At 51.1% G+C, this 25,574-nt stretch overlaps 1 protein-coding gene across 1 annotated transcript in view; it reads left to right on the forward strand.

The window, feature by feature from the left end:
• PODXL (podocalyxin like) overlaps nt 1-23,750 on the forward strand; it is a 47,111-nt gene extending 23,361 nt beyond the window's left edge. Inside the window, exons 2-9 of the mRNA XM_055712292.1 lie at nt 5,812-6,687; nt 8,925-9,079; nt 10,252-10,317; nt 15,769-15,925; nt 16,803-16,864; nt 16,957-17,124; nt 18,816-18,872; nt 20,106-23,750. Of these exons, the coding sequence (XP_055568267.1) occupies nt 5,812-6,687; nt 8,925-9,079; nt 10,252-10,317; nt 15,769-15,925; nt 16,803-16,864; nt 16,957-17,124; nt 18,816-18,872; nt 20,106-20,300 (1,736 nt within the window). The 3' untranslated portion in view covers nt 20,301-23,750. The remainder of the gene's footprint in view (nt 1-5,811; nt 6,688-8,924; nt 9,080-10,251; nt 10,318-15,768; nt 15,926-16,802; nt 16,865-16,956; nt 17,125-18,815; nt 18,873-20,105) is intronic.
• Nucleotides 23,751-25,574: the final 1,824 nt, after the last annotated feature.

Raw genomic sequence — 25,574 nt, forward strand, 5'->3', positions numbered from 1 at the left:
GCTAAAAACCGGCCTGGTGGGTTTAAATCAGAGCCCAGACATACTCATTTCCTTCCCAAGTGATACTGTAGCACTAAGCAGATCCAGCCATTAGGTCTCATCTTTAATATTTTGCAGTGGAATTCTATCAAGACTGTTCTGCAGCAGTTTTTATTCTGGCAGTGTTTTGGAGAAGTTAGACATCCCTGCACTGGATAATTGGATTGACGTATTAGAGTCTGAAAATGCTCTGGCAGCAGCTGTTGAACCTTTCCCCATCTTCTCACCTGGGAAGCCAAGTTGGTCTGTGGCTGGGTGAAACCATTTCATAATGTTGATGGTGAAACTGGCAGCAAAGGGGTTGGGTGATGCCAGTTTGGAAACGTATCTTCCGAAGTGGAGAGTACCTCTTTGCAAGGGCAAAGGGTGGCGTGCATGCTAACAGCATTCTGGTACCGCATCCCTCACCGAGATCTCAGCAGGTAGCTGGGGAGGATGGTGCTGTTTGGAGGCCATCTTTCCCTGAGCAGATGGAAGGAAGAGAGCCTCTACAGAGGCAAAATTTCAAAACCCTGTGAGATGACCATTTGCTCTGGTAGCCCAGCTTAATTCCAGGATAAATAACGCCGTTCTGTGATATCCTGCCAATCTGATCGCTCTCACAGTTTTGAAAGGAGGTGACAAATTTCCTGTCCTCTGCAGTGACTAGTCTCTACTCCACCTCAGACACAGCTGCATTGCAGCGGGTGGATAAAACCCTCCTTTTGCCCAGGAGCTTCTTGCAATGCGTAGAAAAGACCAGGAGCCTCCTCGCTTGCTTTGGCACATGCTTTGCCCTAGCAAATGTCACCCCTGGAGCCTCAGCCCCCACTTTCCTTTGACAAACTGAACCTGTTGCTCCTATTTAATCAGGAAAGGCTGCAAAAAAGGGGAGGAAAATAAGAACTTCCTCAGGCCTGGCCCACATCCCTTCCCCTTCCCTGGGTTGCTCGGACTCTTTGGCTTTCTCATCCCGCCTTGGGAGGAGCAGGAGCTGGCTGGCGTAAGACTCCGAGCTAGGTTCAGCCCGCCGGCGTGGGGTGTGTCCCCCACCATTTCCTAAGTTATTCTTTTGGGTTTCCTTTTCTCACTATTAATAGATTTTCAGCCAATATCTGAGCTGTTTCAACAAGGTGGATGGGGGGCAAGGGGAGGGGGTGGTGTTACTGAAATGGGAAGCGGGAAGCTGTTGGGCAGGGAATTAATCAGAGGAGCTGCATGGAGAAATGGTGGCTTTGGGTGGGCTGATGGGAGGAGGGATGTGACACATCCTTTCGCTTTGCATTTTGTGCTGGTTTGCTTCTGCTTTTGTGCTCCAAGCTGTGACCTTTCCAAACAAGCTGCTCCCCCTGAGCATCTTCCCCAGCCTGCAAAATAACACACACCTACTGCAACGAGGTGACAACCCAAACGTTGCTTCATGACATGGTTAGTGGTAGTGCAAGCAGCTGAAAACTGTGGCCCTTGACTGATGTTGCAAGAAGCTGCACTGGCACAAAGAAGCACGCCTTTCCTTTGATATTTTGGGTGAGTTTTCACGTCCCAGAAGCTCCTGACCAGAGCACTCCCAGACCAGCCCTGTCCTGGAGCACCCACAGCAGCGGGGACAAACAGTGGCACTTCCAGCCTCCTAAATATTGCTCACTGGGGGCTGAACACGCCTGTATTGATAGCTAGCAATAAGGGAAAGTTCTCTCCCTCCTGGGGTTGTCCCCATTACAGAGACATCGTATCACAGGCATGGTCATGGGGTACACATATCCGGAAATTAAATCATGTGTTTGCAGTGGACTCATTTCCTCCAGGCTGTTTGGCCACCGCGTGCATGGACGCGTGCAGGGAGGGCTTGCACTCTCCTCCTGCAGCTCTACGCCCACCCAGCACAGAAACGGAAGGGTTTGGGTTTTTCTGAGTGATACATGTGGGAAGAGAGGTGTGGACCCTCTGCATTAGAGTCATGCAGCCAGTGCTGTCAAAATACACCACTAGCTGCTGTATTATTTTTCTTAAAATGAGGAATTGATGATGGGCCAAAATGTGAAATCAGATAAGTGGTGGTGCCCTGCCAAAATGCAGCCAGGATGGTCAAGGTCAGGTATTTTTTTCTGCCTTCTAGAAAACAGGGTGAGGGACTCTGGCTGAAATTCAAGTGAACTTTGTTTTGGAAAGGATCTCCTGGTATGGGGAACGATAGCTTAGAGGACCACTCCTCCATCCTCTTTCTCTCTCATAGCATGCGTTAAATCCTTTTATCTCCGGGGCTCATGGCGTGAAAGGATCATTTGTTTCCCGCAAAAGGACGTACTGTATCTTTTGTGAGTAATTTTCATGCTAAAGGGGCATCAAACATAATCCTGTCCTGTCTGGCTGTTATTACCACCAGTCTGTGGTTACAGGCGTTTTCTCCTCCTTCAACCACATCCTTTTCATTTCTTCTGTTGAGGACAGTTGTCAGGTAATACTGGCTACGAGCCCAGGCAAACAGGGGCTCATTACCAGTTATTACCCCTGGGTCTGCTGCCGAGATTTGGCACGGGTGGCCAGTTAGGGAGGAAGAGATAAAAAAAAATAGTTCTCTGGCATTTGAGAGAGATACAGCACGTGTGGAAGGAAAACAGTAACTCCTGGGCTTGCGGTGCTCTCACTGCTTGGCCTGCATTTCTTTGTGCATTGGAAATAAGTGTTTGATAGGCTTCTGTAAATGTGAGCAGTGAGTTTGCATAAGCCAGGTCTTCTGCGGGTGGTGAAGCTGCAAGACACTGAAAAAAATGCAATTTGTTTTTCCCTTGTCTAAATAAAATACATTTTTTCCCCAATGCTGCAGGGAGACAGTCTCACAAACGACTAATGTTAATCCCAGAGCAATAAAACTGCAGAAAGGTGTGCAGCCCCGCCACTGCAGAAGCATCTGGCTCGTGGTGCAACAGTCCTGAGAAAACAGTTCAATTCAATGCAACTGGAGAAAGTAAATTTTGCTGACAGGCGGGTGCTCAAAAATCTGTGGGACAGGTGTGGGGACGGATGGGGGTGCTGATCCCTTGGGGAAGGAGGCTGTCACCCAGCTGTAGCCACAGCTGCTTTCCACTGCTGTGCTGTGGGTCCGGCCCGCGGTGCTGCACAGTCTTGAAGAGTGTCAGGTTTGCAGCCTGCCTGGGTTTCCTCTTCCCGTGGCCACCTCCGTGGCTGCTGTTCACCACAGCCATTGCATTTCACCCAGCAACAATAATTCTACAAGATACTCTCCTTTGAGACAAGCAAGCCGTGGAATAAGAAAGGGGGAAAGGGAAATTTTTGTAGCAGCCTGGCTGAGCTGGTTGGAGGTGATTAAAGGAACATCACCTTCAGATCAGGTTGGAATAGGAGACCTTTTGCTGAGGGCTTCTCAGTAGTCCCATCCAGCCTCATACAGCAGATGCAGGCTTGTAGGGAGGGAAGGGTGTGTTGAAGTGCTTTCTGGCTCATGTCATCTCTCTTGCCACTCGCCAAAGGGGTGCAGGTCACTACCTACCAAAAGAGAGTGAATTCTACCTCTGTGGCACTTGGCATTGCCTGACTTCAGCCAGGCCCATGTAGTAGTGGGGTTAGTGTCCCACCTTCCCACGTGGTCAGCACCTACTGAATCCATCCATCCATCCATCCATCCATCCATCCATCCATCCATCCATCCATCAATCTGTCCCCCAGCATGGTGGCTTACCATTTCCAAGCAGGATTGTGCTGGCTCCTCAAGTTGCTTTGAGCCCACTTAAATCGCCAGTCCTGGTTTAATGAGGAAGAATAAAAATTGATGTTTTAACATCTCTTGACCTTAGCAGGAAGGGAGTGCTAAGAACGGATGCAGAGATGTGGAGAGATAAAATGCTAGTAAGCTTTGTGGGCATCAACCTGAGTCTTGGTTCTTCTCCCAGCTGTTGGTTTTTTTTTTTGGGCTGTGTCACCCTGTGTGCCTTGGAACCTGCTACCACCCCAGCCAGGGCAAGCCTGGAGGATCCCACCAGATTTCTCCATCATTCTCCATCAGCAGAGCAACCCCTTGCTTTGGGCTTTTTCACCCAATTTTTGCTAAAAATGCAATTTGGTAAAAATGTATCTGCAGCTCCCTGGGGTGGGAGGGGGAAGTGCTGGGGCAGGGATGCCGGTGTCTTGGCTTGCAGGTCCTGGCTGGTCACTGGGGCTGGCCCAGAGCCAAAGCATGGGCCTGCCCCTTTCTCTTTTGGATCGAGTTGAATTGAATTGTCTTTTCTACCTCTCCTTTGGTGCTTGTTTGCTTCCTGCCCCTCCGGGATGGGGCCGGGTCATGAAGAGGAAGCAAGAGCAGTGGGGGATTTCCTCCACCTTCCTTCCGATCCTTTCTGTATTTACATCTTTTTTGTATTGTTTCTACCTTTAGGGGACTGGGTTTTTTTTGGTTGTTCTTTTTTTTACTTCTTTTGTTAAAATCCCTGTCAAACTTTTATAGCCCTATTTATTGGCTAGACCCATTTTTGTGGCTGCCTGATCTCTAGCTTGGTGCAACCATCACTGAGGATCCAAACCTCAGATACTACAGCTAAGGAGGTGGCTAGATGAAAACTCCCTCCCATCTTTTGCACCTGGGTTTCATGTGCTTTGTCCTGGTGCCTGTGTTTTGCTTCCTTACCTCTTCTCCTGAAGACAGTGGTTGGTCTTTAGGAAATATGACATCGCCAGGAATCCTCTTATCCTACAGATGTAGTGGAGAAGTTTTCTCACAAGTCCAGGGTTTCTTAAAATAACTCATGCTGCTCGTTTCAGTTAAACTCACATCTTAACAGTGTTTTCAGAAATGGCTGCTGGTGGGGAAACAGGAGTAGGAGCCATGTTTCAGGAAGGGGTCTGCACATCTCCTCTGCTGGCTCTGTATTTCCCCTGAAGTGCTCAGGCAGTCGCACTAGATGACCATCGTAGGTCCCTTCCAACTAAAAATATTCTAATCTATTTTCTATTCTACTCTCATCTGCTGTACTCCTTCTCTTTGACCTTCCACTAGTAGTAGACCTTCCACTAGACCAGGTTGCTCCCAGTCCCGTCCAGCCTGGCCTTGAGCACTGGAGGGATGGGGCACCCACAGCTTCTCGGGGCAACCTGCGCCAGTGTCTCACCACCCTCAATGGTTTGACTAAGCAAGAGGGCCTATTTTCTGATGTTTTTCTAGTAATGATCTGAGTTTGAGAAGGAAAAAAACCCCTACGTTGAAACTTGAGCAAATAAAGGAGCAAAACTTGTACCTGCAAAAAGAATATAACTTTCAGAATGGTCAGAAGTGTCACCTTATTTATCTGAGGCTCCTTGCCACTTCAGGGCTGTGAGGGACCCTCATAATGGGGTTGGACGAACAGCACTTGGCACGTCCCTTGACTGCCCCCTCACCAGGGCTGGATCTACTTTATCTTGGGAATGATATGCAGCAAATTGCATGGGAGCTGGTGCACCTCCCATCTGAGGGAGACCTGCCTTCTGGGAACCAGCAAGTCTTGCCCTTCTGCTCACCCTCCAGTCCCTTTGAAATCCTGCCAGTATGACTATGTTTGTTGTGGAGGTTGCTCAGGCTTCCTCCTCCTTCTCCTCCTCCTCCTCCACTTCTCTGCTTTCTGCTGGATGCGGTGAAACCAGAATGTGGTATTGGGTATGAGTTTAGAGAGTATGAGACAAGCCCTGAGCAAATGACTCATGGTTTCTGGTCAGTATTTATCTCTACAAATACCTGTTCTGGGTGGAAACCAACGGTGGTTTCCTTAGTTCAGAGTTTATCTTGGCATTTTTATTTTTTGCTAGGTGTCAGCTCTGAGAATGTTACAACATCTGCAAACCCAGGACAACATGGGCAGATCATCACAGCTACCAGCAAGACGCAAGGGACCACCCCTACAAGCAATTCAGGAAACTCACCATCCCACTCTACGATGTCACCTGCCACAGCTCAAGGGACCACCTCTGCAAGCAAGCCGGGAAACCCACCAACTTCTTCTGTGATACCACTCATCACTGTTCAAGGGGCCACCCCTACAAGCAACCCGGGACACCAACCATCCACCCCTACGACATCACCTGCCGCAGTTCAAGGAACCACCACCACAAACAACCTGGGAAACCCACTACCCACCCATGTGATGTCATCCCACCCATCTCAGCAGGTCAGCTCTTCAGCCAGATCTGGAGCCTTAACAACCACCCTTGCTGTTCTTCAGGGATCCTCCAGCACCGCCCAGCAGAAGGCTACCCCTCCAGCCAGCTTGGGAAGCTCAGCAGCTACCACCAGTGCAAGTCCCATCCTCCCTCATATGAGCGGCCTTCCAGCCACCTCAGGAGGTTTAGGGACTGCTGTCGCATCCTCTCCTGGCGTGGAAGCTCAGGGAAAACAGCCTTCAGATCAGTTGACCAGCACCACTGCGAGCACCAGAGTCCCAGGGAGCAACCTTTCCCCTGAGGTCAAGGACCATGGTGTCTCTTCTACAACTGTCGCTAAGCAGCCTCACTCTTCTTCCAGTTCTCCAGCCCAGGGACTGCCCTTTTCCACCAGACCTGGAAGCATCAACACTTCTACCCATTTTAGTGGATACATGTCCCCCACCACTAGTAAAGCATCTCTGTCCTTATCACCTAGCAGCATGAATGCCTCAGAGGCAGCCACCACGCCAACTCCTGGAGCAGGTACCAGAACACTAGAACATTGATTTCTCATGCTGGGAGGCCCTTTTCTGGTCTTTTCCTTTGGCTACCCTAAACACCTCTTGTCATTACGGGGTGTCATCACCTTGTCTCATTTTAGGACTTTCCAGCACAGTTGTCTCCATGCCAACTGAGCGTTTAGGTCTCTATTGTCATCGATGGAGATTGAGTCAATGCAGTTAGTGACATTCAAGGCATGAATCAATCAGCAAAGTGTAGACATTGGCATTTGGATGGACCAAACTGTGCCTGAAGCACCTCTGACTGCAATGACTCGATCTTCAGCGACCACAAAAAGGAGCCAGCAGCAATGAATTTGGAGGTGGAGACTGACATTGTAGGGTGGTGACACAGACTGGCAGCACCCCGAATGCTGACTGTAGAAGATCCCTCGTATGGCTGACAGCTTAGTGAAGTCTGTCTGGGCACGCACAGAAAATAGGCTTTAGATGACTAAGGAGATTTTGTGGCTAAACCCTGAGACTACAAACCTCTAAAGAGTCTAAGCAGTTAGGTAGGCTGTTCATCATTGCTGGAGGGGGGGCGGTGATGACTGCTGACTTCAGTCTAAGAGCACTAGGAGTGTCCATGTGGTGTTTAGGGTCTTGCTGAACACCATCAATATGTTTTCTCTAGACCTCTGGAGTTTTACAGAGTTGTGTTAATTCCTAAGTGTCCTGGTGAGGTACAGTTTAGGATCCCTGCTGGCATTTTGTCTGCTAGCGTTGACAGGGAGGTAATCACACTGTGGGACTGTGAGGGCTCCATGGAGCCTTCCAGACTTGGGTGGGATTGTAGGTTCAGCTCACATCTGGCTCTAAAGCTGTGATGACATTGAAGCCCTTCATTATCTTCCTCTGGAGAACGTTGCTCTTGACCTGATTTCCAGTTACCTGCAATACAGAAGCCACTCAAAAAAACATCTCCACCCTCCCTCAGCCTTCCAGCTGTCAGCATCACTAAATGGGCCAAGGTCTTTATGCAAGACCATCTGTACTGGCTTCACCCATGTTTTGAGCATGTTAGCAGGTATGAGGTGGTGAAATAGGTATCTTCATGAAGGATGTTTCTTTCCCTCCTGCTCTACAGAACTGTTCTCCACTGAAGGATGATATATGAAATTATGTTAATTCAAATTTGACCTCAAGTGCTGAGCATGAAGTAATCTAAAAAAACTTTACATTTAATAAATAGGTGAGAAAATGCAAGAGAAACAGATGGCTTTGAAATTAATTCTCTCCTGGAGCCTTCAGAATGTGTCTGGAAGAGAAATATCCCTCATCTTTTCTGTGGAAGAGGCAGGAGTCCCAAAAGCAAACAGGCTGTGAACAGGATTTGGCATTTTAATTCTCTTTGTCACCATTTAAGTATCAATTAGGTACCCAGGGATGGAAATCCATTTCTTCAAAAGGACTTGGGGAGGCAGGAGGCTGCTGTGCCCCTTGCACTACTGCCATTGCACAAGAAACCGTAAGATGCTACAGACCGTAAACAAAGGCATCTGAGGTGATCTCGGGTATCTGAGGCACCTGCATGGGGCTGGTAGACTTGGGGCACGTGCCCTTCTGGAGTAGCAGGCAGGCAGGACACCCCCAAGGCTGTCTGCAATAGTACCAGGCACTACTTCTAAGCATGTCACCCTGGACTGCTTCCGTAGCTGGTGGAGATGCAGTCAGCCGAGATTATGGCATTTCTTCCCCTCCTAACAGAGGCAGCTGCAGCTGTCAGTAGGATTGTGCAGTGACCACCATTCACTGAGAGATCCTGCATAGCCACCCCAGATAGTCTAGCTCTGTCATAAAAAAGTCCATGGAAGACACCCCAGATAAAGTGAAATCAGGGCCATCCCATTTATACCCAGGAACACTCCTTTTTTAAGTGATTACCCGTCTACCTAACGCACAGCCATCACAGCCTCTGGGTTCATCTCTCCAGAACAGTCTGATGGGTTTCAGCAGCAGAAAGTAAAATCTGCAGTAATATTTTTTTTCCATATCAAAGTTAATTTAAAAGAAAGAAAAAAATAATATAAAAAGGCAAAAAAAACCAAAACAACCCAACCAACCCAAAGCCTCTCCAAGCTTTGACACCATCAGTTTCAAGGAAGGGCTGGAGCTGAAAACTTTTTTTCATCTGCTCATGAATAAGGCTGTCAGCTGTATCCTCAATACTGTATCAGTGTTTGTCTGCTTGTTTTTTGGTGTATACTGGGGACCCAGACCAGAGAAGCCATGACACAGGATCTGCATCAACCAAACCTGCAAGTACTGACCGGAGCCTGGCCAGCACACATCCCTCGGCCCCAGCCCCAGGGGACCAGACCACGAGCAGCAGTCCTGGCCACCAGCACCCTAACACCTCCTTCCAGAATGAGGTAACAACACCTGCAGGAAGGTGGGCACCTCACAGAGGTGTCTATTTACTGTAGTCGGAGTCCAACTCGGTCAGCCTCACACGGGGCACCAATTGTAGCAGCACAAACAAACCAGCAGGCTGCAACAAGGCTGTACCACTGGTCAGATTCTACTGTCTGTGCTGTATCTCCTGTCTCCAGAGGTCAGACCACACTGCTCCTCCTCCATCCAACCCTCTCTCCACAATCCTCAGGGCTATTTAACCACTTAGCAGGAACGAGCTACAGCTGCACATCATGCATGTCAATCAACCCACTGCTGCTGAGGCAAGGCCACAGCTGCGTGTTATCAGTGCTGATCAACCCACTGCCTTCATTCCTCTACATCTATTAATATTTAGGTGGCATCCCATGTGTGTGTAAAGTCTGCAGCCCTTCTTGCTATGCATGTTTTTGTCAGATCTGCCTTAGGAGAACACAAGGCAGCAAAATAATTCTAGACCATAGAATCATAGAACGGTTTGGGTTAGAAGGGACCTTTAAAGGTCATCTAGTCCAGCCCCTTTCTCCTGTAGCTTTCCAATGAAGAGACACAGAGGATGGAGGTGAAGGGGAAGGTCTGGATGCCCAAAGGGAAGAAGTGAAATTTGGGAGAAGGGAGGGAAGCATTACAGAGAGCAGAAGCTGCCTTGGAGTGGACCTGGAGTTGACAAGAGGGCAAAGACCACAGTTCAGTGTAAACCGTGCACAGATGATATTAGCAGAAAATGGTTTGGGAGTGTAGGAGGGTCTCAAAACCAAGCCAGGATAACTAAAGTGCTGGGAAGGAGGGAGAGAGATCCTGGTTTTAGGTGCTCATCTTTTGTAGGGCAGGGTTGCATCATGGCCCACTGGCGTGGATCTTCCTACTGCCTGAGCCAATTCCTGCTTTACCCTGTACTGCAAATCCTAAGCCTGGTTTGGGAAGCACATCAGCAAACATTCCACAGGCAGCCGTGTCGCTGATCTCTGTAAACCCTTTCCACATATAAAGGGTTGAGTGAAGGGCTCCCAGGCCTGTCTTGTTTCCTTAAAATAGATCAGAGCTTTGGTTGGGATGACTCCTGGCTTGGGGCAGTCTGTTGTATGGGTGACCAACTGCCCTTCCAACCAGTGTGAATGATTTGAGAGTTCCTTTTCTTCTGTCTTTCCAGGTCATCTGTAAGGACCAGGTGCAAAATAATTGGCCCACCATCCACCTGAGAGAAGCTAAAACCTGTGTAAGTACCACCCTTTTGGACTTCCGTGTTGGCTCAGCAGCTGTGTTGCTGCCGGAGATCAGCCTTTAACCCGCGGTACCCGCAGCAGGCGAGCCTACAGGGATGAGAGCAATTTCATCAAAATAAGATGCAACCACTTTTGGGGTGTACAGTGGTAAATGCAAAGCCACACTCAGCAGTATAACGCGGTGGGGGATATAGCAGGAGGAGAAGAGGCCTCTGCACTCTTCTTCAAGTAGAAGGACCAGCTGAGTCCTCCTAGGTCTCAGAAAAAGAGCAATGGGAAATGTTAGAGCGTGAAACTTTTCCCAGTGCAAAGGGTAACGGGAAAGCTTTTAGCCTTTGCAGAGGGGATAGAAGTTCATCTCAAAACCTAAGCAAAAAGTGTGGAATTCCTCCACAGTTGCTGTGTACTTGGTGAGATCTTGCACCCTCACAGCTGGGGGAGGGTGGCATACGACTGCAGAGCAACTGGGAAGCACAGCAGCCTGGAGTTTAGGACTCACTGTGCTCCTCAATGCTATATCAGCTCTCACAGAACCCTAAAGTGAGAGCAAAAAACTCCATTTCGTTTGTTCCAGACCCTCTGCAAGACCAGGGAGTAGTAAAATATAGTGCTAAGGTTGGGAAAAGGTAAGCCCAACCCAAGGCTATACACCAAGACCCCTTCTTCTGGGGGGTGGGTACTGTCTACTGGCTCTTCTGAAGGACACCCACCTTCAAAATGATTCTTGTGGAAACTATGATCCTGTAACAGAGAAGCTGCAATACATCAATAACTTTTAAATAGGCTGAAGTTTTTAAGTTTATGACAAAGAGGAAGAGACACCACCACATGGCTGGTGGTGAGATCTTGAGATCTTGATAGAGTGACCGTATCTAGCTGGGCTGTGGGCAGGGCTCAGGGGTGGGTTTTGGCATTGGAATGCTCTGCACATCTCAGCACTGCTGAGGCAGCGTAAGCATTGGCAAATTGGCACTTCAGGAACCTTCTTATAGCTCATGCTGCACCGCATCAGAAATAGCTGTTCAGGTTCATGAACCTCTGCTGTCCCATTTGTAAAACGGACTGACTTGACTTCACTGTAAGGTGGTGAGGTGCAAAGTGAAGCCACACTGTGTTCATAAACCACCTTGAGATACATGGTGAGATGAGCGCAGTCGTTCCTACTGACCATGGCAGCTCTTGAAATTCCCTGTGGCTTGGTGGTGGCCCTGCCAGGCAGCCCTGGAGAGAGCTTGGACCTCCCAGTAGCACCCACCTGGAGGAAGTGAAGCACCTGTCTGCTGCCATCTCATGACCATCACCTTCCTACTCTGGCTGCTGCCCGGTGTAAATGCTCCTTGCCCACACACCTGCAGAAATGATGTTCTTAGCTGAGCTGCCCTTAATGTTGGGGATGACTCCAAGGAGGGACCTTATTACCATGGTGGCCCAGACACCACAGCAGGACAGCCTCTCCTGAGACCATCCCCTGCCCTGCTTTGTGCAACATCTGAACCTGCAGCCATGCCCATGCTGGGAAAACTTCTCATCAAATTTTATATTGAATATCTAAAAATATTTCATCAGATTGACAAAATCTGATTTTAGAGCCTAAAGCACCTGGGTGACTTATGATTGTGCTGGTGTTTAATGCCTCCCCTCTCCTTCTGGGTGCAGTTATGCTCTGCACAGAGCCTCTGTCCTCCCTGTGGCTTCGCTGGAGCTGAGCCAGGAAGCTTTTTGTAAATGAGGATGGTGAGGCTGGGAAGCGCCGGTGCACAGTGATGCACTGGGAGGCTGAGGGGTGGGCAGACATCGCAGCTTGGCATCATCCGTCACTCCTCTCTGCCCGCTCTGCTGGGCGACGGCACGCTGCAGCTGGCGAGCCAGCGAGTCTGCCACCCTGTTTCCCTTGGATTCCTCTGGGCATAATAACGAGCCGAAGCATTGTTAGTACAAAATACCAATTATGCCTCAAAACAGCTGCAGAAACACTGCAAGGGTGCATCCTCCCATAGCATCACTCTCCTCAGCTGCCAAAACACCTCCCACCTGCTTGCCATTAACTTTCCACCCAGTGTATTCCTGAAAATTGCAACAAATTTTGTGCCTCCCAAGCCAAGCAGATAACAGAGAAATGGCATTATCTGGTTTCCCTGTTTTGTAGGCCCCATAAACAAGTCTCTAGCCAAATCTTGACAGCAAAGTGAAAAAATCTTTTGCATTTCGCCACCCGTGGGAAAACAGGAAAGTGTGCGCTATAAGGAGAAGCATTCCAGAAACGGCTCCAATCCTGGTCCACAAGAACGAGCTAGAGTCGGGGCAGCATTGTACTAAAGCTCAGCTCCAGAGAGAAGCCAGGGAAGCATCGAGGGTAATGCAGGTGGTGTGGGACGTCCAGATTACACATGGCAGGAGAGAGGGCAACACCTCATGCACAGCTGGGCCCGTGGGGCATCGCTGGCGCTGCAGGGACCTCAGAAAAATGGTTGGGACTGAACCTAGGAATCGTGGACATTTCCCAAGGTCTGGCTAGCAAGTGTATCTTCAGTTGGGTTTTCGTTGGCTGCTTGGGGTTCTCCAGCCTTGGGATAGATGGGTGGCTGGCTGCTCTGTTCCTCATCCCAACCCCAAAATGCTTTCAGTGAAGTGAGAGGTGACAATGTCAGAGGTGACTGATGTCCCCCAAGGTGTGCTTGAGCCACACAACCCTGTGGCCACCTCCTAGGGGCCCAGTGTTCCTCCTCCATCGTGTCCCCAGCTGGGCCATGGATGTGCCCAGAGAGATAAGTTGGAGGATGCTGGGGAGCACCGGAGCTTGCTCCAGCCAGGGGATGCAAAAGCAACAGCAGTACCACCCAAACCCGCGCCCAGGTGCCCGAGGGAGTTTGCTGTGTGACACCCACTGGTCTGGGGACAGCAGGACTCTCCCTGGAGCAGGCAGAGGGACACCCTCACCGAGCAGGGCCGTGGTCCCCCATGCCCCATCCAGCTGGCGGGGGTGGTTTGTTGACTCAAGTGCTGTTACCTCATTCAGGGATGTTAGTTTTAGGTCCCTGCCAGTGTGGGAACCGGATTTGAGCTCTCGGCAGCGCCTGTCAACTCCGGCCAAGGAATGCGAGTGGCTGCGGCAGCGGGAGGAGAACGCTGCCAGGGCCAGGGCACCGCCGCCGGGGCATCCCCACCGGCTGCAGCCGACCGTGGTGTGCCCCTCGCCAACCCTGGGAGGGGCATATCCCCCCCGTTCTGCCTCCAAAGGGGGTTTAGGCACTGCTCACCATCTGGCAGCAAAGAGGTTCGGTGCTCAGGCTGGGTTTTAGCCTCACCTCTGATTTCCCTTCCTGTAGAGGAACTGTAGAGGACTGTATGAAAAATTTATTTGTAAAAAGGTTTTAATGATTGTTAAAAACATAAGGTATGACATGTTAAGAAAAAAAAAAAGAAGGGGGAATTGTAGAGGAATTAAGCTGGGTTAATTAGCATTGATAATATTCAGCTGTGGGTTGGGGGCAGCTGTGGCTGGTTCTGTTAAGTGGTTGGGCAGCCAGTGAAGAGAAAGCAGTCAAGGAAGAGAGGAGGAAGAAGCAGAGAGAGAGCGAGCACATGCCCTGGATAAGGAGAGACTAGGAGAAGGCAGCAGAGGGACTGGCACGAAAAGTATGTTGGTGTGTGATGGTAAAGGACCTTGTTGCAGCCGGCTAGTTTGGAGAGTGCTGTGATGCAGTGAGACCATTACCTAAGTCCTCTAGGTTTCTTCAATCATAGCCTAAAAATCTGATGCAGAGTCCCTTGAAACCAGTAGAAAAGAAGGCAGCAGAGGGACTGGCATGAAGAGTGTAATGATATGAGATGGTTTCCCCCCAGCCACGGGGTGGTAGGAGGAGAGGTGTGTTATTAAGGGTTGGGGGAAGGCAGAGCTGAGCTGCTGCAAAACCTGGGGAGGGAGGATGCAAGGAGGCAGCAGAGAGGCTTCTCATGCCTCTGCTGAGCAGAAAATGCTGCACAGGCAGGGACTGATGAACTGCAAGATGTAAAAGCATAGGAGCACAACCCAAAGATGATAAAAACGCTGCCCTGACCAAACCGTAGTCCTCTTCCCCCCTGTTCCGCTGGGGATGAGCTTTCTGGGGGATGCTGCCTTGCCAGGGTCTTGCCTTGCTGCCCATGGGCTGCCCTGGCAGAGGTCTGGGGGCAGGTTTCCCATCGAGCTCTTTTCCCAGGGATGCAGCGGGATGGTGCGGGCCCAGCAGAGGGGCCTGGGAGGGGAAGTTTCTCCCCATGCAAAGTGAAAGGACAGGCAAGGGCCAGCGGCCGTTCCCAGGGACAGCCAGGGCCTCACAATGCTGAGCTCACCCTCGCACTCTGCCCAGGACCGCTCTTCCGCCCCGGCAAGTGCATCCTGTCTCCACTGCTGCTTCCCAAATATTTAGATAAGATGGGGTGAGATTAGGTGCCTTCCTCAGCTGGGTGGCTCCCGTCCTTGCGGTGGAGCAAGTGGGATGCTGCCGGCCATCAGTGCGAGCGGGACCCAGTGCAGATGGTGTTGCAGAAGGAGAGGAGGAGAGGAAGGTTTGGGGTGTTGGAGCAGACAGTAGAGCCTTTCCCAGCCAGGGCACGTGCTGCCTGGTGCCTCGTTACAGTGCACACAGAGGACTTCTGCACATAGGACCTTGTGCAAGCAAGACCTTACACATGTAGCATCTGTGCACGAAGGACTTGTCCATGCAGTGCTTGTGCACACGCCACCTGTGCACATAGGAGCTGTATATGCAGCACCTTTGCATATAGGACCTGTGCACAGTGATCATCTCTACTTTAGTGAAGCGTTGAGCAGATGAAAAGCCTCGGGAAGCATCTTGGAGATGATGTAAGCTCCATCCAGCGCTCTACCACCCTGCCGGCACCATCCTGGCTAACCTCTCCAGGGATGCTCCAGGTTATCCAAAAGCAAAAGATTCTCTTGCCTCTGCAGAGCCACAGAGCCGTGGGGAAGCTCTAGGAAGGAAAGGGACCTGTGTTGGTGGGGACAGAGGGTAGGAGTGCGGGTGGGTGGGTGGGTGGGTGTGGGGGTGTGTGTGTGTCTATGTGTGTGTGTGTCTGTGTGTGTGCTGCAGATGCCTGTGGGGACACAGGGGGGGCTGCACAGCCCTGTCCTGCTCCAGCCAGGGCCCCTCAACCTCCCTGCCCCCCCGCCCTGCTTCCCTCAGGGACCTGCTGTTCCTGTAACGCCAAAAGCTGCGGCGCTCAGATAAGGCCGGTGCAGGGCCCGGTGGGGAATGGCAGCCAAGAGCTCAGCTTCTTATAAAGAAACTACTTTTAAACTTTTCCTGTTCTCTGGGAGTGCCAGCGGCAGCCGGGTGGTGCAAAGGGATGGGGATGGCCACAGCATCCCTTGCAATGGGGGGGGATGCTCCTCGGCTGTGCCCAGGTTGGGGGACGGTGCTGAGCCCTCGCTGTCACTGCAGGCGGAGTGGAGGACTGCCAGCATCAACATCTCCTTCTTCGAGAGCTTCTGCTCGACAGGCCAGCACGTGTTCAACGCCAGCAGGGAAACGTGCACGGTGATGCTGACCTCCCATAAGCCCCACTCCCAGCACTGGGCTGTGCAGGCGGTCGTGCACCGTGAGTATGATCCCATCATCCTGCCCAGAGTGGGACAGGGTGGGACTGGCAGCGGGGACCTGGGCACAGGGATGCAGCCTGAGGCTTAGCAGAACCTTCATGTCTGCTAGAGCTTGGCCCAGGGGCTCCCCCATCTCAATGACTCAAGAGAGGCAAGAGGCCAGAAATGAGCTTTGCTCCCCAATGAATGCACCAGAGCCCCCTCCCATCTATGATGAGTCAAGGCAGGGACCGATGTCCAGGAGGAAAAATTCCTCCCCAGTGGTTAAAATCCAGTGCCCTGTTCAAATCCTTCCCCAAGGGACCACAAAGAGGAGTACCTTGCCCACATCGGAGCCCTTTGGGGAAATCCAGCTGAGCCTGGGGGTGCCCAAACATTGCTTTAGGACCAGGGTGCTGGGAGGATGGAGACATCACACTGCCCGAGCACGATGGGGAGGAAGTACTGAGCTCCATCCTCCTCGTCATCATCAGGGCAGGGACTGGGTTGGGGGTCCAGCCTCCAGCACCGGATCATGGGCAGGGCAGCTGGGCCCTGGGGACTAATCCTGCACCACACTGGCATGGCCCCAAGTAGCCGGTTACATCCCCTCGCTGGTCTCACTTGTAAAAGGCCCACTGAAGCGGAGAGCCTCACCAGGGTGTGCACAGCCTGGGACTGGGGGTAGTGGGGACTGGGGTGTCTGGGGCTGTCCTCCTTCCAGGAAAAGAGGTCCTGGCTCATTGTCTGGCTGCAGAGGCACCTGCAAGGCTTGGCTTCATGCCTGCACATCTCCATCCACCTCCTCCAGAAAGAGGGTCACCCCACTGATGGGGAGATGGTGGCACAACCTGCTCCCCCAGCCTTGTGCTAATTGCAACCTCTTTCTTCCCCCAGTCCCTTTGGAGCCCGAAAAAGTCCTCGAGGAGCTGAAGGAGAAGAAGGACAAGCTAGAGGAGGTAAGGAGTCCCCGGTCACAGTGCAGCTCTCCCACAGATGTCCCCCACGGCGGGTGGCACAGGAGGCCCCTGACCTGTCTGTTCTGTGGCAGCTCGGCATCACCAACATCACCTATGACAAAATGGAGAGGGAGATGATAATCAACGATGAGTTCAGCACGCCCCTAATCATCACCATCGTCACCCTGGCCGGCTCCCTGCTGCTGATCGCAGCCATCTATGGCTGCTGCCACCAGCGCTTCTCCCAAAAGAAGGACCAGGTAAGGTGGGAGGGGGGTGGGACAGGTACCCCAAGACCATTTGTCCCAGAGACATCTTCAGGAGATGAAGATCATCAGTGTTTCCCTCTCTGCTGGTGGAGACATCCTGGTTTGCCCAGCAGGCACCACTCTTGCGTGTGGCTCGAGGGGTGCTCAAGGGCTGTGGATGCTCTGGAGGGGCAGGAGCTGCTCTTTGGGGGTGCTGGGGTAGGGGGGAGCCAGAATGAAAACCAGGGAAATGAGAAGCTAGTGGTAGTGGTGGTGGGAATGTCAACGAGCAGCATCTTCAGGTCATAATTTTGACACAAAAGGCTTTCTCAACCCAATGCCCCCTCCAAACCCACCTATACCCCCAAATTCCCCCCCCCCCCCAAAAAAAAATAAATTTCAAAATACTTTTTTGAGTAGGGGACAAGCAGGGCTGGGTAAGCAACATCACCCTGAAGCCTCCCCGGGGTGCCAGGGGCTGCAGGGAGCTCGCAGCTGGTAGGGTTGGAGGGCGCCAGGAGGACGGCCACAGGAGGGCATCGACGCTGCACGGCTCAGGCTTTAGCAGAGCTGGGCCAGGGCCAAATTCCAGAGCAGCAGCAGGATTTAAGGAAGACCAGACATGGAACAAAATTAGTATTTTTATCTCCGGAAGCAATTCTGAGCGATTTTAGCATAGCATGCACCTGCAAGGTCTGGCTGTTCCAACACCCTGCAGCACTGGTGGGGAGAGCTCTGCCGTGCACCCGAGTTTTGCATCATCTCTTGCTGAGGATTTAGCTCTGGAAGACAGACAGCAACAGAAGGCGGGGGGGGGGGGGGGGGGGGGGGGGGGGCGGGCCCAGAAAAAAAAAAAAGGGAAAAAAAAAAAAAAAGAGGCTAAATGATGCAATTAGGGTAAACCACCCTCCTGATGGAGACACGAACCCCTACATCCTACTTCAGGTTATTTTCCCTTATTTTCCCCCCAAACCATCCTTCCAGGGGGTCCCAAGCTCCGAGCTGCATGAAGGCGAGGGATAAGGCAGCCTTTGCTTTATTTTGCAGTCTAATGGAGATGAACACAGGAGGCAGCAGGGAAAAGCAAACCAATGCCAGCATCAGACTTGTCTTGCAAGGCTTGGTTTTTTTTCGGGAGGGAATGGAGGAGGATACAAGACCTCAACAGATATTTGACCTCCGCTCTGGTCCCCTTGGAGGTTATGGGGCTTTGCAGCCTGGCCATCCCTCAGCTAAAATCTCCCTGGTTGGGGTGAAGAGCATCCCAGCGGGGACAGGGAGCTGCATAACACTCTTCCTATGTTATTCAGAAAACAGGGTATGTTTTAGGGATGGGAATACACGTCCCTCAAGTAACGTGGTGCAGAGGAATAGGTACCAGCCCTGGCTGGAGGCTGTGAAGGTACAGACCCACCAGCCACTGGGTAAGGCAGCAGCACCAAAGCAAGGGATGCACATTCCTCAGTGTGGCTCTTGCTCAGGACACCAGAAAAGATCTCCCAAGCAGTTGCAATAAGTTCTTAGAAAATCAAACACATTTCTCCTTTCTGGATTTGCTTTTGTGTGGTTTCTTTTGTTTTCCTCCTGCTGCTTTTCCAAAAATGACTTGAAAGTTTTTTTATTTTTCTCCAACCCTCCCTTCCCCACCCCACCCCCCCTCCTTTTAAATCCTGCTGTTGTTTTACCTTGGAAATAACCACCAGCACATCCACCCTGATGTCCCCGGGTTTGATGATGGACATGTGGCCCTGATCTTTAATGTGAGTTCCAACACAGGGATCGGAGGGGCGGGTGCCGCATCCGTAACACCCCCAGCTCTCACCCCCAGTGCTTGATAGGGCTCAGTAGCTTTTAACAGGACTAAAGCCCAGCTTTAAAGACCCCTTCCCCTTGCTGCACGGCTGGGGGTGCCTTGCCATGGAGGAAGAAAGTGCTGGCGCAGCATCCATCCCTCTGGGGTTGTACCAGCAACCCCACAGGGCAAAACTCCTCCTGCAAGAGCCCAGGTGCCTCCTCTGCTTATGAGCATCCCACCATCCCTGCCCACATCCCCCCTAGGGGAGCCCCAGCAGCACCTTCGCAGCCCCCCTGCTAGTGCCAAGCCCTGCGGTTTTGCTTCTCCATCCCTTTCCTTCTCTGTTGATTCCCTCCCACGCCTGTCTCCTGACATTTATTAGGAGCACTGCAATAGACTGAGCTGTAAATCCAGGCAGATTTTAACGGGGGTGCCTACTGAGAGCCCTGCACTCCCCCAAAAAGGGCTGACCAAGGACTGCAGTTTCCCCCACGTCCCACCAGGGCAGGATGGGGATGAAGGAACCACCGTGGTGAATGCAAAACTAGGATGGGCTGGGGGTCTGCCAGGGGCTGAAGGGCTGGGTTGAAGCCTGGAGCACAGTGTACCAAAGGAGCAGGGTGATACAGCACCTGATTCATCTTTCCCGGCCTAGTTTCCACCAAGAGCTCCAGAATGAGAAGGGATGATGCTTATGGAGGGGGAGATGGGCTGGCCATACCTGCAAGCTGGGAGCTGCCCCCAGGTCAAGGGGGAGAATAATAATAAAGCAGCTAAAAAGGGATGGGGGGCAGAACGGGGAGGGGAGGAACAGAGTTAGGGGGGCAGGAGCTGGGATCCAGGGTTGGGGTGAGGCAGCCATGCTCAGCCTTGTCCTGGGGGAACTATGCCCCAGCCAGGCTGAAGCTGGCAGCTGCTCCTGGAGGTTTTCCACAGGTCTCTGGCTGTTCTTTCCTCCCTCCCACCATGAGCAGAGTCTCTCTCTTGCCAGCTCCATGCTATCCCCTCGCTGCACCAGCACTGACTGCAGCCCGCAGCCTTAACCTTGCTATGAAAGTCTCTGTATAGGCTGTAAAGTCTTCATACATCTATACGGGGCAGCGGTAACAGCTGGCTGGGAGGTGACAGCCCTGAGGTGGCACACACAGCATAGCCGAGCTCTTTTTCACTAGGGTTTCTGGGTTTTCTTTCCTCGCAGCAGCGCCTGACTGAGGAGCTGCAGACTATGGAGAATGGCTACCACGATAACCCCACACTGGAGGTGATGGAGACCTCCTCTGAGATGCAGGAGAAGAAGGTGAACCTCAATGGTGAGCTAGGGGACAGCTGGATCGTTCCTCTTGACACCCTCATGAAGGAGGACCTGGAGGAAGAGGAGGACACGCATTTATAGGATACAGAACTCAAGCAAAAAATGACCAACACCCCCCAAAAAAAACCCCCACAACCCCTACACGCACACAACTCAAGGCAAAATTCTCAAAAAAACCCAGAAGATCCCTTAATGAACCATCACTGCCCCTCCTGTCACCACATGGGGTGCAGGACAGAAGAGGAAGGAACACGAGAAGATGGCTCTGGGGTGCATGGTCAACACAAGCCACCATGGTGGCCACATCTAGACAAGCACCCTCCATCACCCACAGTGCTTAGCAGGACCTGCCACACCAGACCTGACCAGCCACAGGAAAACAGGGTGGCTTTGCTCCTCAGGAACTGCTGGTGTCTCCTCTGAGCATGTCCCCTCCCATCCCGCATCCAACCATGGCAACCGCATCCTCCAGCTACCAAGCAACTCAAAAATAAAAAGAAATTAATGTAAATAGGATGGGAGAGGGAGCACATCTCTCCACAGCAAACCGGCACCTGGCAATTAGAGCTAGAAAAATCCTCTGGCCCATGCTGTTTAGTCATCGCTCTGCCCTCCCCAACACCCAGGTATCGCGCAGAAGAAGCTGGAACAGCCTGTTCTTTTTTAATCCAGTTTCCATCCTCTCCCCATAAACTGCCGGCTGAAACACACGAGAGCCCCGTGTTGTGCCATAGGCAAACGCACACATCCAGGCCCAGCCAGACGGGAGGGACGCAGCAGTGCCAAGTGATGCTCAGTCCCACGGTGCTGGCCAGCTGCGCCACAAAGGGCTGTGGGACACATCCTGCACCCAGCTGGAGACCAGGAGAGGCACAGCAGCTTCTTGTATTGATACAAGGAGGAGAGAGAGGAAAAGGAGTAATTCCTTGAGTTCATCCCTCCCAGGAAGGGTGTAATGAGACCAGGAGTGACACCTGGTCACTAGCCCAGGCAAGAGGTTGGGGGTTTCATGGTGCAGGAGCCCAGCCCCAGCACAGACCAGCTCTGCTGCTGCATTTCCCTACAGAAGTGTTGATTGCCTTCCAGTAATTATGCTGCAGCATCTCACAACCCACATCCATCCTCCCCCAAGGCCGGGGGTTACATGCATCGTGATGGTTTGTGATTTTTGTGGTCATGTTTTGCTGCACGAGCAGCAGAAGAAATAAAAGCAACAGAAGCATGAGCCAGGTAGCTTGGTGGTATTCAGGGTTTTCCATCGGTACAGCCCTTGGTGTTTCCTCCCCACGAGGTTTATAAGCTCAGCCCACACTCTCAAACTCTTCTTCAAAAGCCAGTAAAATGACAGAGACCTGCAAAGAAACTTCCGGCTGAGCAGTGACGCTGGGAATGAGCTTTGCCCTGCAGCCCTTGGTCTCTTGCCCAGCTCTCCCTTTGCTGCAGGCGTTTAGAGGGGAAAAGAAAATACACGCAGGAGCAGAAGGTGGCTGGACCGAGACCATTTCTGGTTTTTCCACTCACCACAGCTCCCAAATAACTGTGGAAGAATGGGGAGGGTTTCACACCTTTGCTCTGGCTTTGGTGAAGCGGCTCAGCCCTGGCAGAGGCAGTGGTCCGCGCTGGGCTCCATCCTCCAGCCCCTGGGAAAGAGAGGACCAGGCAGCCACTTGGGTGAGTGCATCTCCCAGCACACCAGGGTGGCGGCGGTCCCAAGCCCTCTGTGAGCCAGAGGAGCTTCAGATGAAGAGCGATGCCTGAGCACGGCCCTTCCTCTCCCCTGCTTGCCGTAAACCACGCAGTCACCCACGCACAAATGGGGTGATCTCCCTTGAGTGCTGCCACCAAGTCGACACAGCGGGGATCCGCTCCCATGGCTGCCCGGAACGAGGAGAAAAGCAGAGCCGAGCAATGGAAAACTGGGGGAAACCCAGGTCAAGTTGGTCCTCGAGAGTGCTCATGAAGGAGGGGATTGGGGTGGTTTGCTCGACCCCAAGCCAGAAGCTGGCAGAAGATAAGTCTTCTGAAAGGGACTGGCTCGTCTCCCTTCTCTCCTGCACCGAAGGGCAGAGTTCGAAGTGTTTAAACCTATGTATTTTTCTATGTAAATATTCCCGCTATTCATTAGCAATGTATTCAGCGCACTTCACTTACCTGTGCTCTGCACTATGGGGAAGTAATTTTGGAGGGGAGGGGGGGAAAACTGGAAAAAAAATTAAAAAGTAAAAGCTAAAGGCCAGTCTGGTAGGGGATCATAATTCGATGTGAAGCAGGAAAACACCTCCTGCCCCGATAACCCCACGCCACAGCTTTGTCCCTGCTCCAGCAGCATCAAGTTCAGCTCTTTAAAGTTGCAGCAAGGCTCTAATAACTGGTCCCGGCATTTGCAATTGCTTTCGCGAGCACATTTGCTTCCCAGTTGCCCTGAGAGATGAACAGGTCCGTGACCTCACATTTCTGGCCTTCACAGAACATAAATGCAGCAACAACACAGGGCAGCAGCGAGGCTTTGGCCGCGGGGGCTGGCATTGCCGTAAGGGTGCCCCTGGCAGAGCATCTCCAGGCAGTCGGGTTTTGGCATGTGCCTAAAGATCCTTCCCAGCGAAGAGATGCCAAAGTGCTTTAATGAATCAGGTCCAAAGACTTTCCAAGAGAACCCTACAAAAGCTTGAGATCAAGCAACCTTAAATCTTCCCGAGCAGAGACCAGAGAAGGTATTAACTGCTCAGCAAGTGCTTATAGTGATTTATATTTGAATAGGAATTGTACATTTATTTATTTTTCCAGACACCATATTTTTAAACCACTAATGTTTTATAGTAGATTTTCCTTCCCCTATTTAAAGAACTACTTCCACGGAAAAAAAAACACAGTACGTTTTTTTATGTTGAGAATATTCTTTTGAAAAAGTAAAAAAAAAATATCAGGTAGGAAATGCAGTGATGAGCATCTTTGGCCTTAATCCTTCCCTTTGTAGACTGCAGCCATAACTGTTAGACCAAAAATAATTAAAAAAAAATAATCTACCCAGGCATTTGCTCCCTCCCTTCCCCGCACTCCTCTTCTCTCTCCCAAAACAGCTTTAACATCCAACATGTTGTACAAAGAGATTATTGCTCCTACCTTTTGGTGAGAGTTTTATAAGCAGCTCAGATGTCCTTGCAAGAGACTTTTCTACTTTCAGATTTACAAGGAACACGTAACTACTTTAGGACAATTTGTCTCCCGCTCACAGTGCCATGACCCAACCGATGAGACTGATACTGTGACTGTTGCCTACAGAAGACATACAGAAGACAGAATCTGTAAGGGACTGCAGGAGAACCCGTTTCCCAAGGCGGCTACTCATTGGACCTTGCACATATACTAGAGCTCTTACGTACTGTATAGCAGCATCTCTTACGGGGACAGGAGTCTGATTTACACTGGAATTTACTGAGGAACTGGATTGTAGAGTTTATTGCGTTTTCCTACAAATATATTTTGAAAGCATCATGTATTTCTGTCAATAAACATTCTTATGTAAAAGACCAATTTCTTGCCTGAGTGAAGAGGGGTGGGCACAGCAGAGCTCGAGCTCAAGAGCCACAGCTGTCCCTTAGGTAGATGTTACACCTGGCTATGGTTCGAGCTTGTTTGGAAACCCAGCTCAGGCTCTGCATGGTCCTGCTAGCAAGAACATGTGAAAACACTGGACAAGCAGGAGCAAAACCAATCCAGACCTTAGAGCCATGGAAACATTTGTATTTTCCCCATGCAGAGGTACGATAGTGGTGGAAAACATCTCTTAATTAAAAAAGAAACGGAAGCTTCGGAGGGGTGGGATGCTCAGCTGGTGTGGGTGAGGGCAGCCCCACCACAGCCAAAGCACCATGAACTACCGGTACCTTTACACTCATGGAGGAAAGTGAGCGGGAGTTGCCCCGATTTCTGCATTTCATCCTAACTCCTAGCCTGCGAGCCCTCCTCACACCGGTCTGGCTGTGGAGGAGGGAATCCAGCTGCTCCCCTGCTAAGCCAGAACCCCCTAACGAAGGAGGGCCACCGTGCAAGGGCAGCAGCAGGGGCAGCAGCAGCGCAGGCAGTTCAGCATCTCCTTTTGCCTTCAAGGGCACAAAGTAAAACATGCTAAATTTCCACTTATGCAAGGAAAAAAGAGGAAAAAGGAATTCTGTTTGATTCAAATATTAAAAACCAGTGGTTTACATCAGCATATGTTCTAGCTCAGTGTTCCTCCCCAATAAAAATTACTGCAACTGTTAAGCACATGCTGGATTTATGGGATACTGATCCAGCCCATCACCGATGTCAGGGAACAGGATATCTTCTCAGCTGTTCTGCAGCACAGAGGAACACGGCGGGCTCCTCCAGCAGCAAGTGCGTGCCACCCAGACAGAACGTGCCACCATTTTCACAATTTCCGCACCATTACGACACCTTTACAGACATGTTTCCATTCTCAGGAGCAAGCAATGTTAGAAACGAAGAGATCTTAAATAAACACCCTTGCTAGCATATATATTTTTATTAAGAAAAAAATGAACAAAATACATTCTCTCCTTATGTACATTACATACAACATAACTACATTTGTAGATGTTCCTCATATCACTCATTCATTTATGTACAGCATGGGGCTTACATATCAACCCAGAAATCATCAAAGATGATTTATGCCAAGGAAGAAAATTAACACTCGAGGCTGAACAAAGACCATCCGCTTATCTGTAAAGAAAAGGGCAGGATGGGGAATTGCCAGAGCCCAGGAACGATGCCTGTACCACCACGGGCTCACCACCAGACCAGTCAACATTTGACTTGCCTGTTACAACACATACGCAGTTCACAGCATTCGTCACCCCACAGACACTCACTCCTTTCCAGCCCAGGGCTGTCTGCACCTCTCGGTGGTCACATGTCTGAAACAACACCTGCAGGACAGACAGCAGAGCCTGTGGGATTGCTGTTGAGATACAAATGCTTCAAGCCAGATGCCAAAACAGAAAAAAAGGGCCAAATTGTGGGCAGGGGGTGGACACTCACAACTCCAAGCACTACATTGGGATAACCAGCTTTTGGGGACCACACGAGGGTGTAGAGGATGAGGTGACAAACACTGAAGGTCCAGACAAACAAACCATCACAGGGTACAGCGCTACAGCAAGAGTAGAGGCAACAGCTCAAAGAAACAGCTTGAAAAATACCCCTAACCAGGTGATGGTGTCCAGCCAGCCCGCTTTATCTTTAACCCCAAGCTACCCAGATCCTACCTACACTATCAACTCATCTAAGAGAGGTTATTTCAGCAGTTTCAAAGTACAATGATCAAAGGAAAAATACTTACTGAGACTCAATACT

This window comes from Falco cherrug, chromosome 5 (assembly GCF_023634085.1).
Source record: "Falco cherrug isolate bFalChe1 chromosome 5, bFalChe1.pri, whole genome shotgun sequence".
Classification (NCBI taxonomy): domain Eukaryota; kingdom Metazoa; phylum Chordata; class Aves; order Falconiformes; family Falconidae; genus Falco; species Falco cherrug.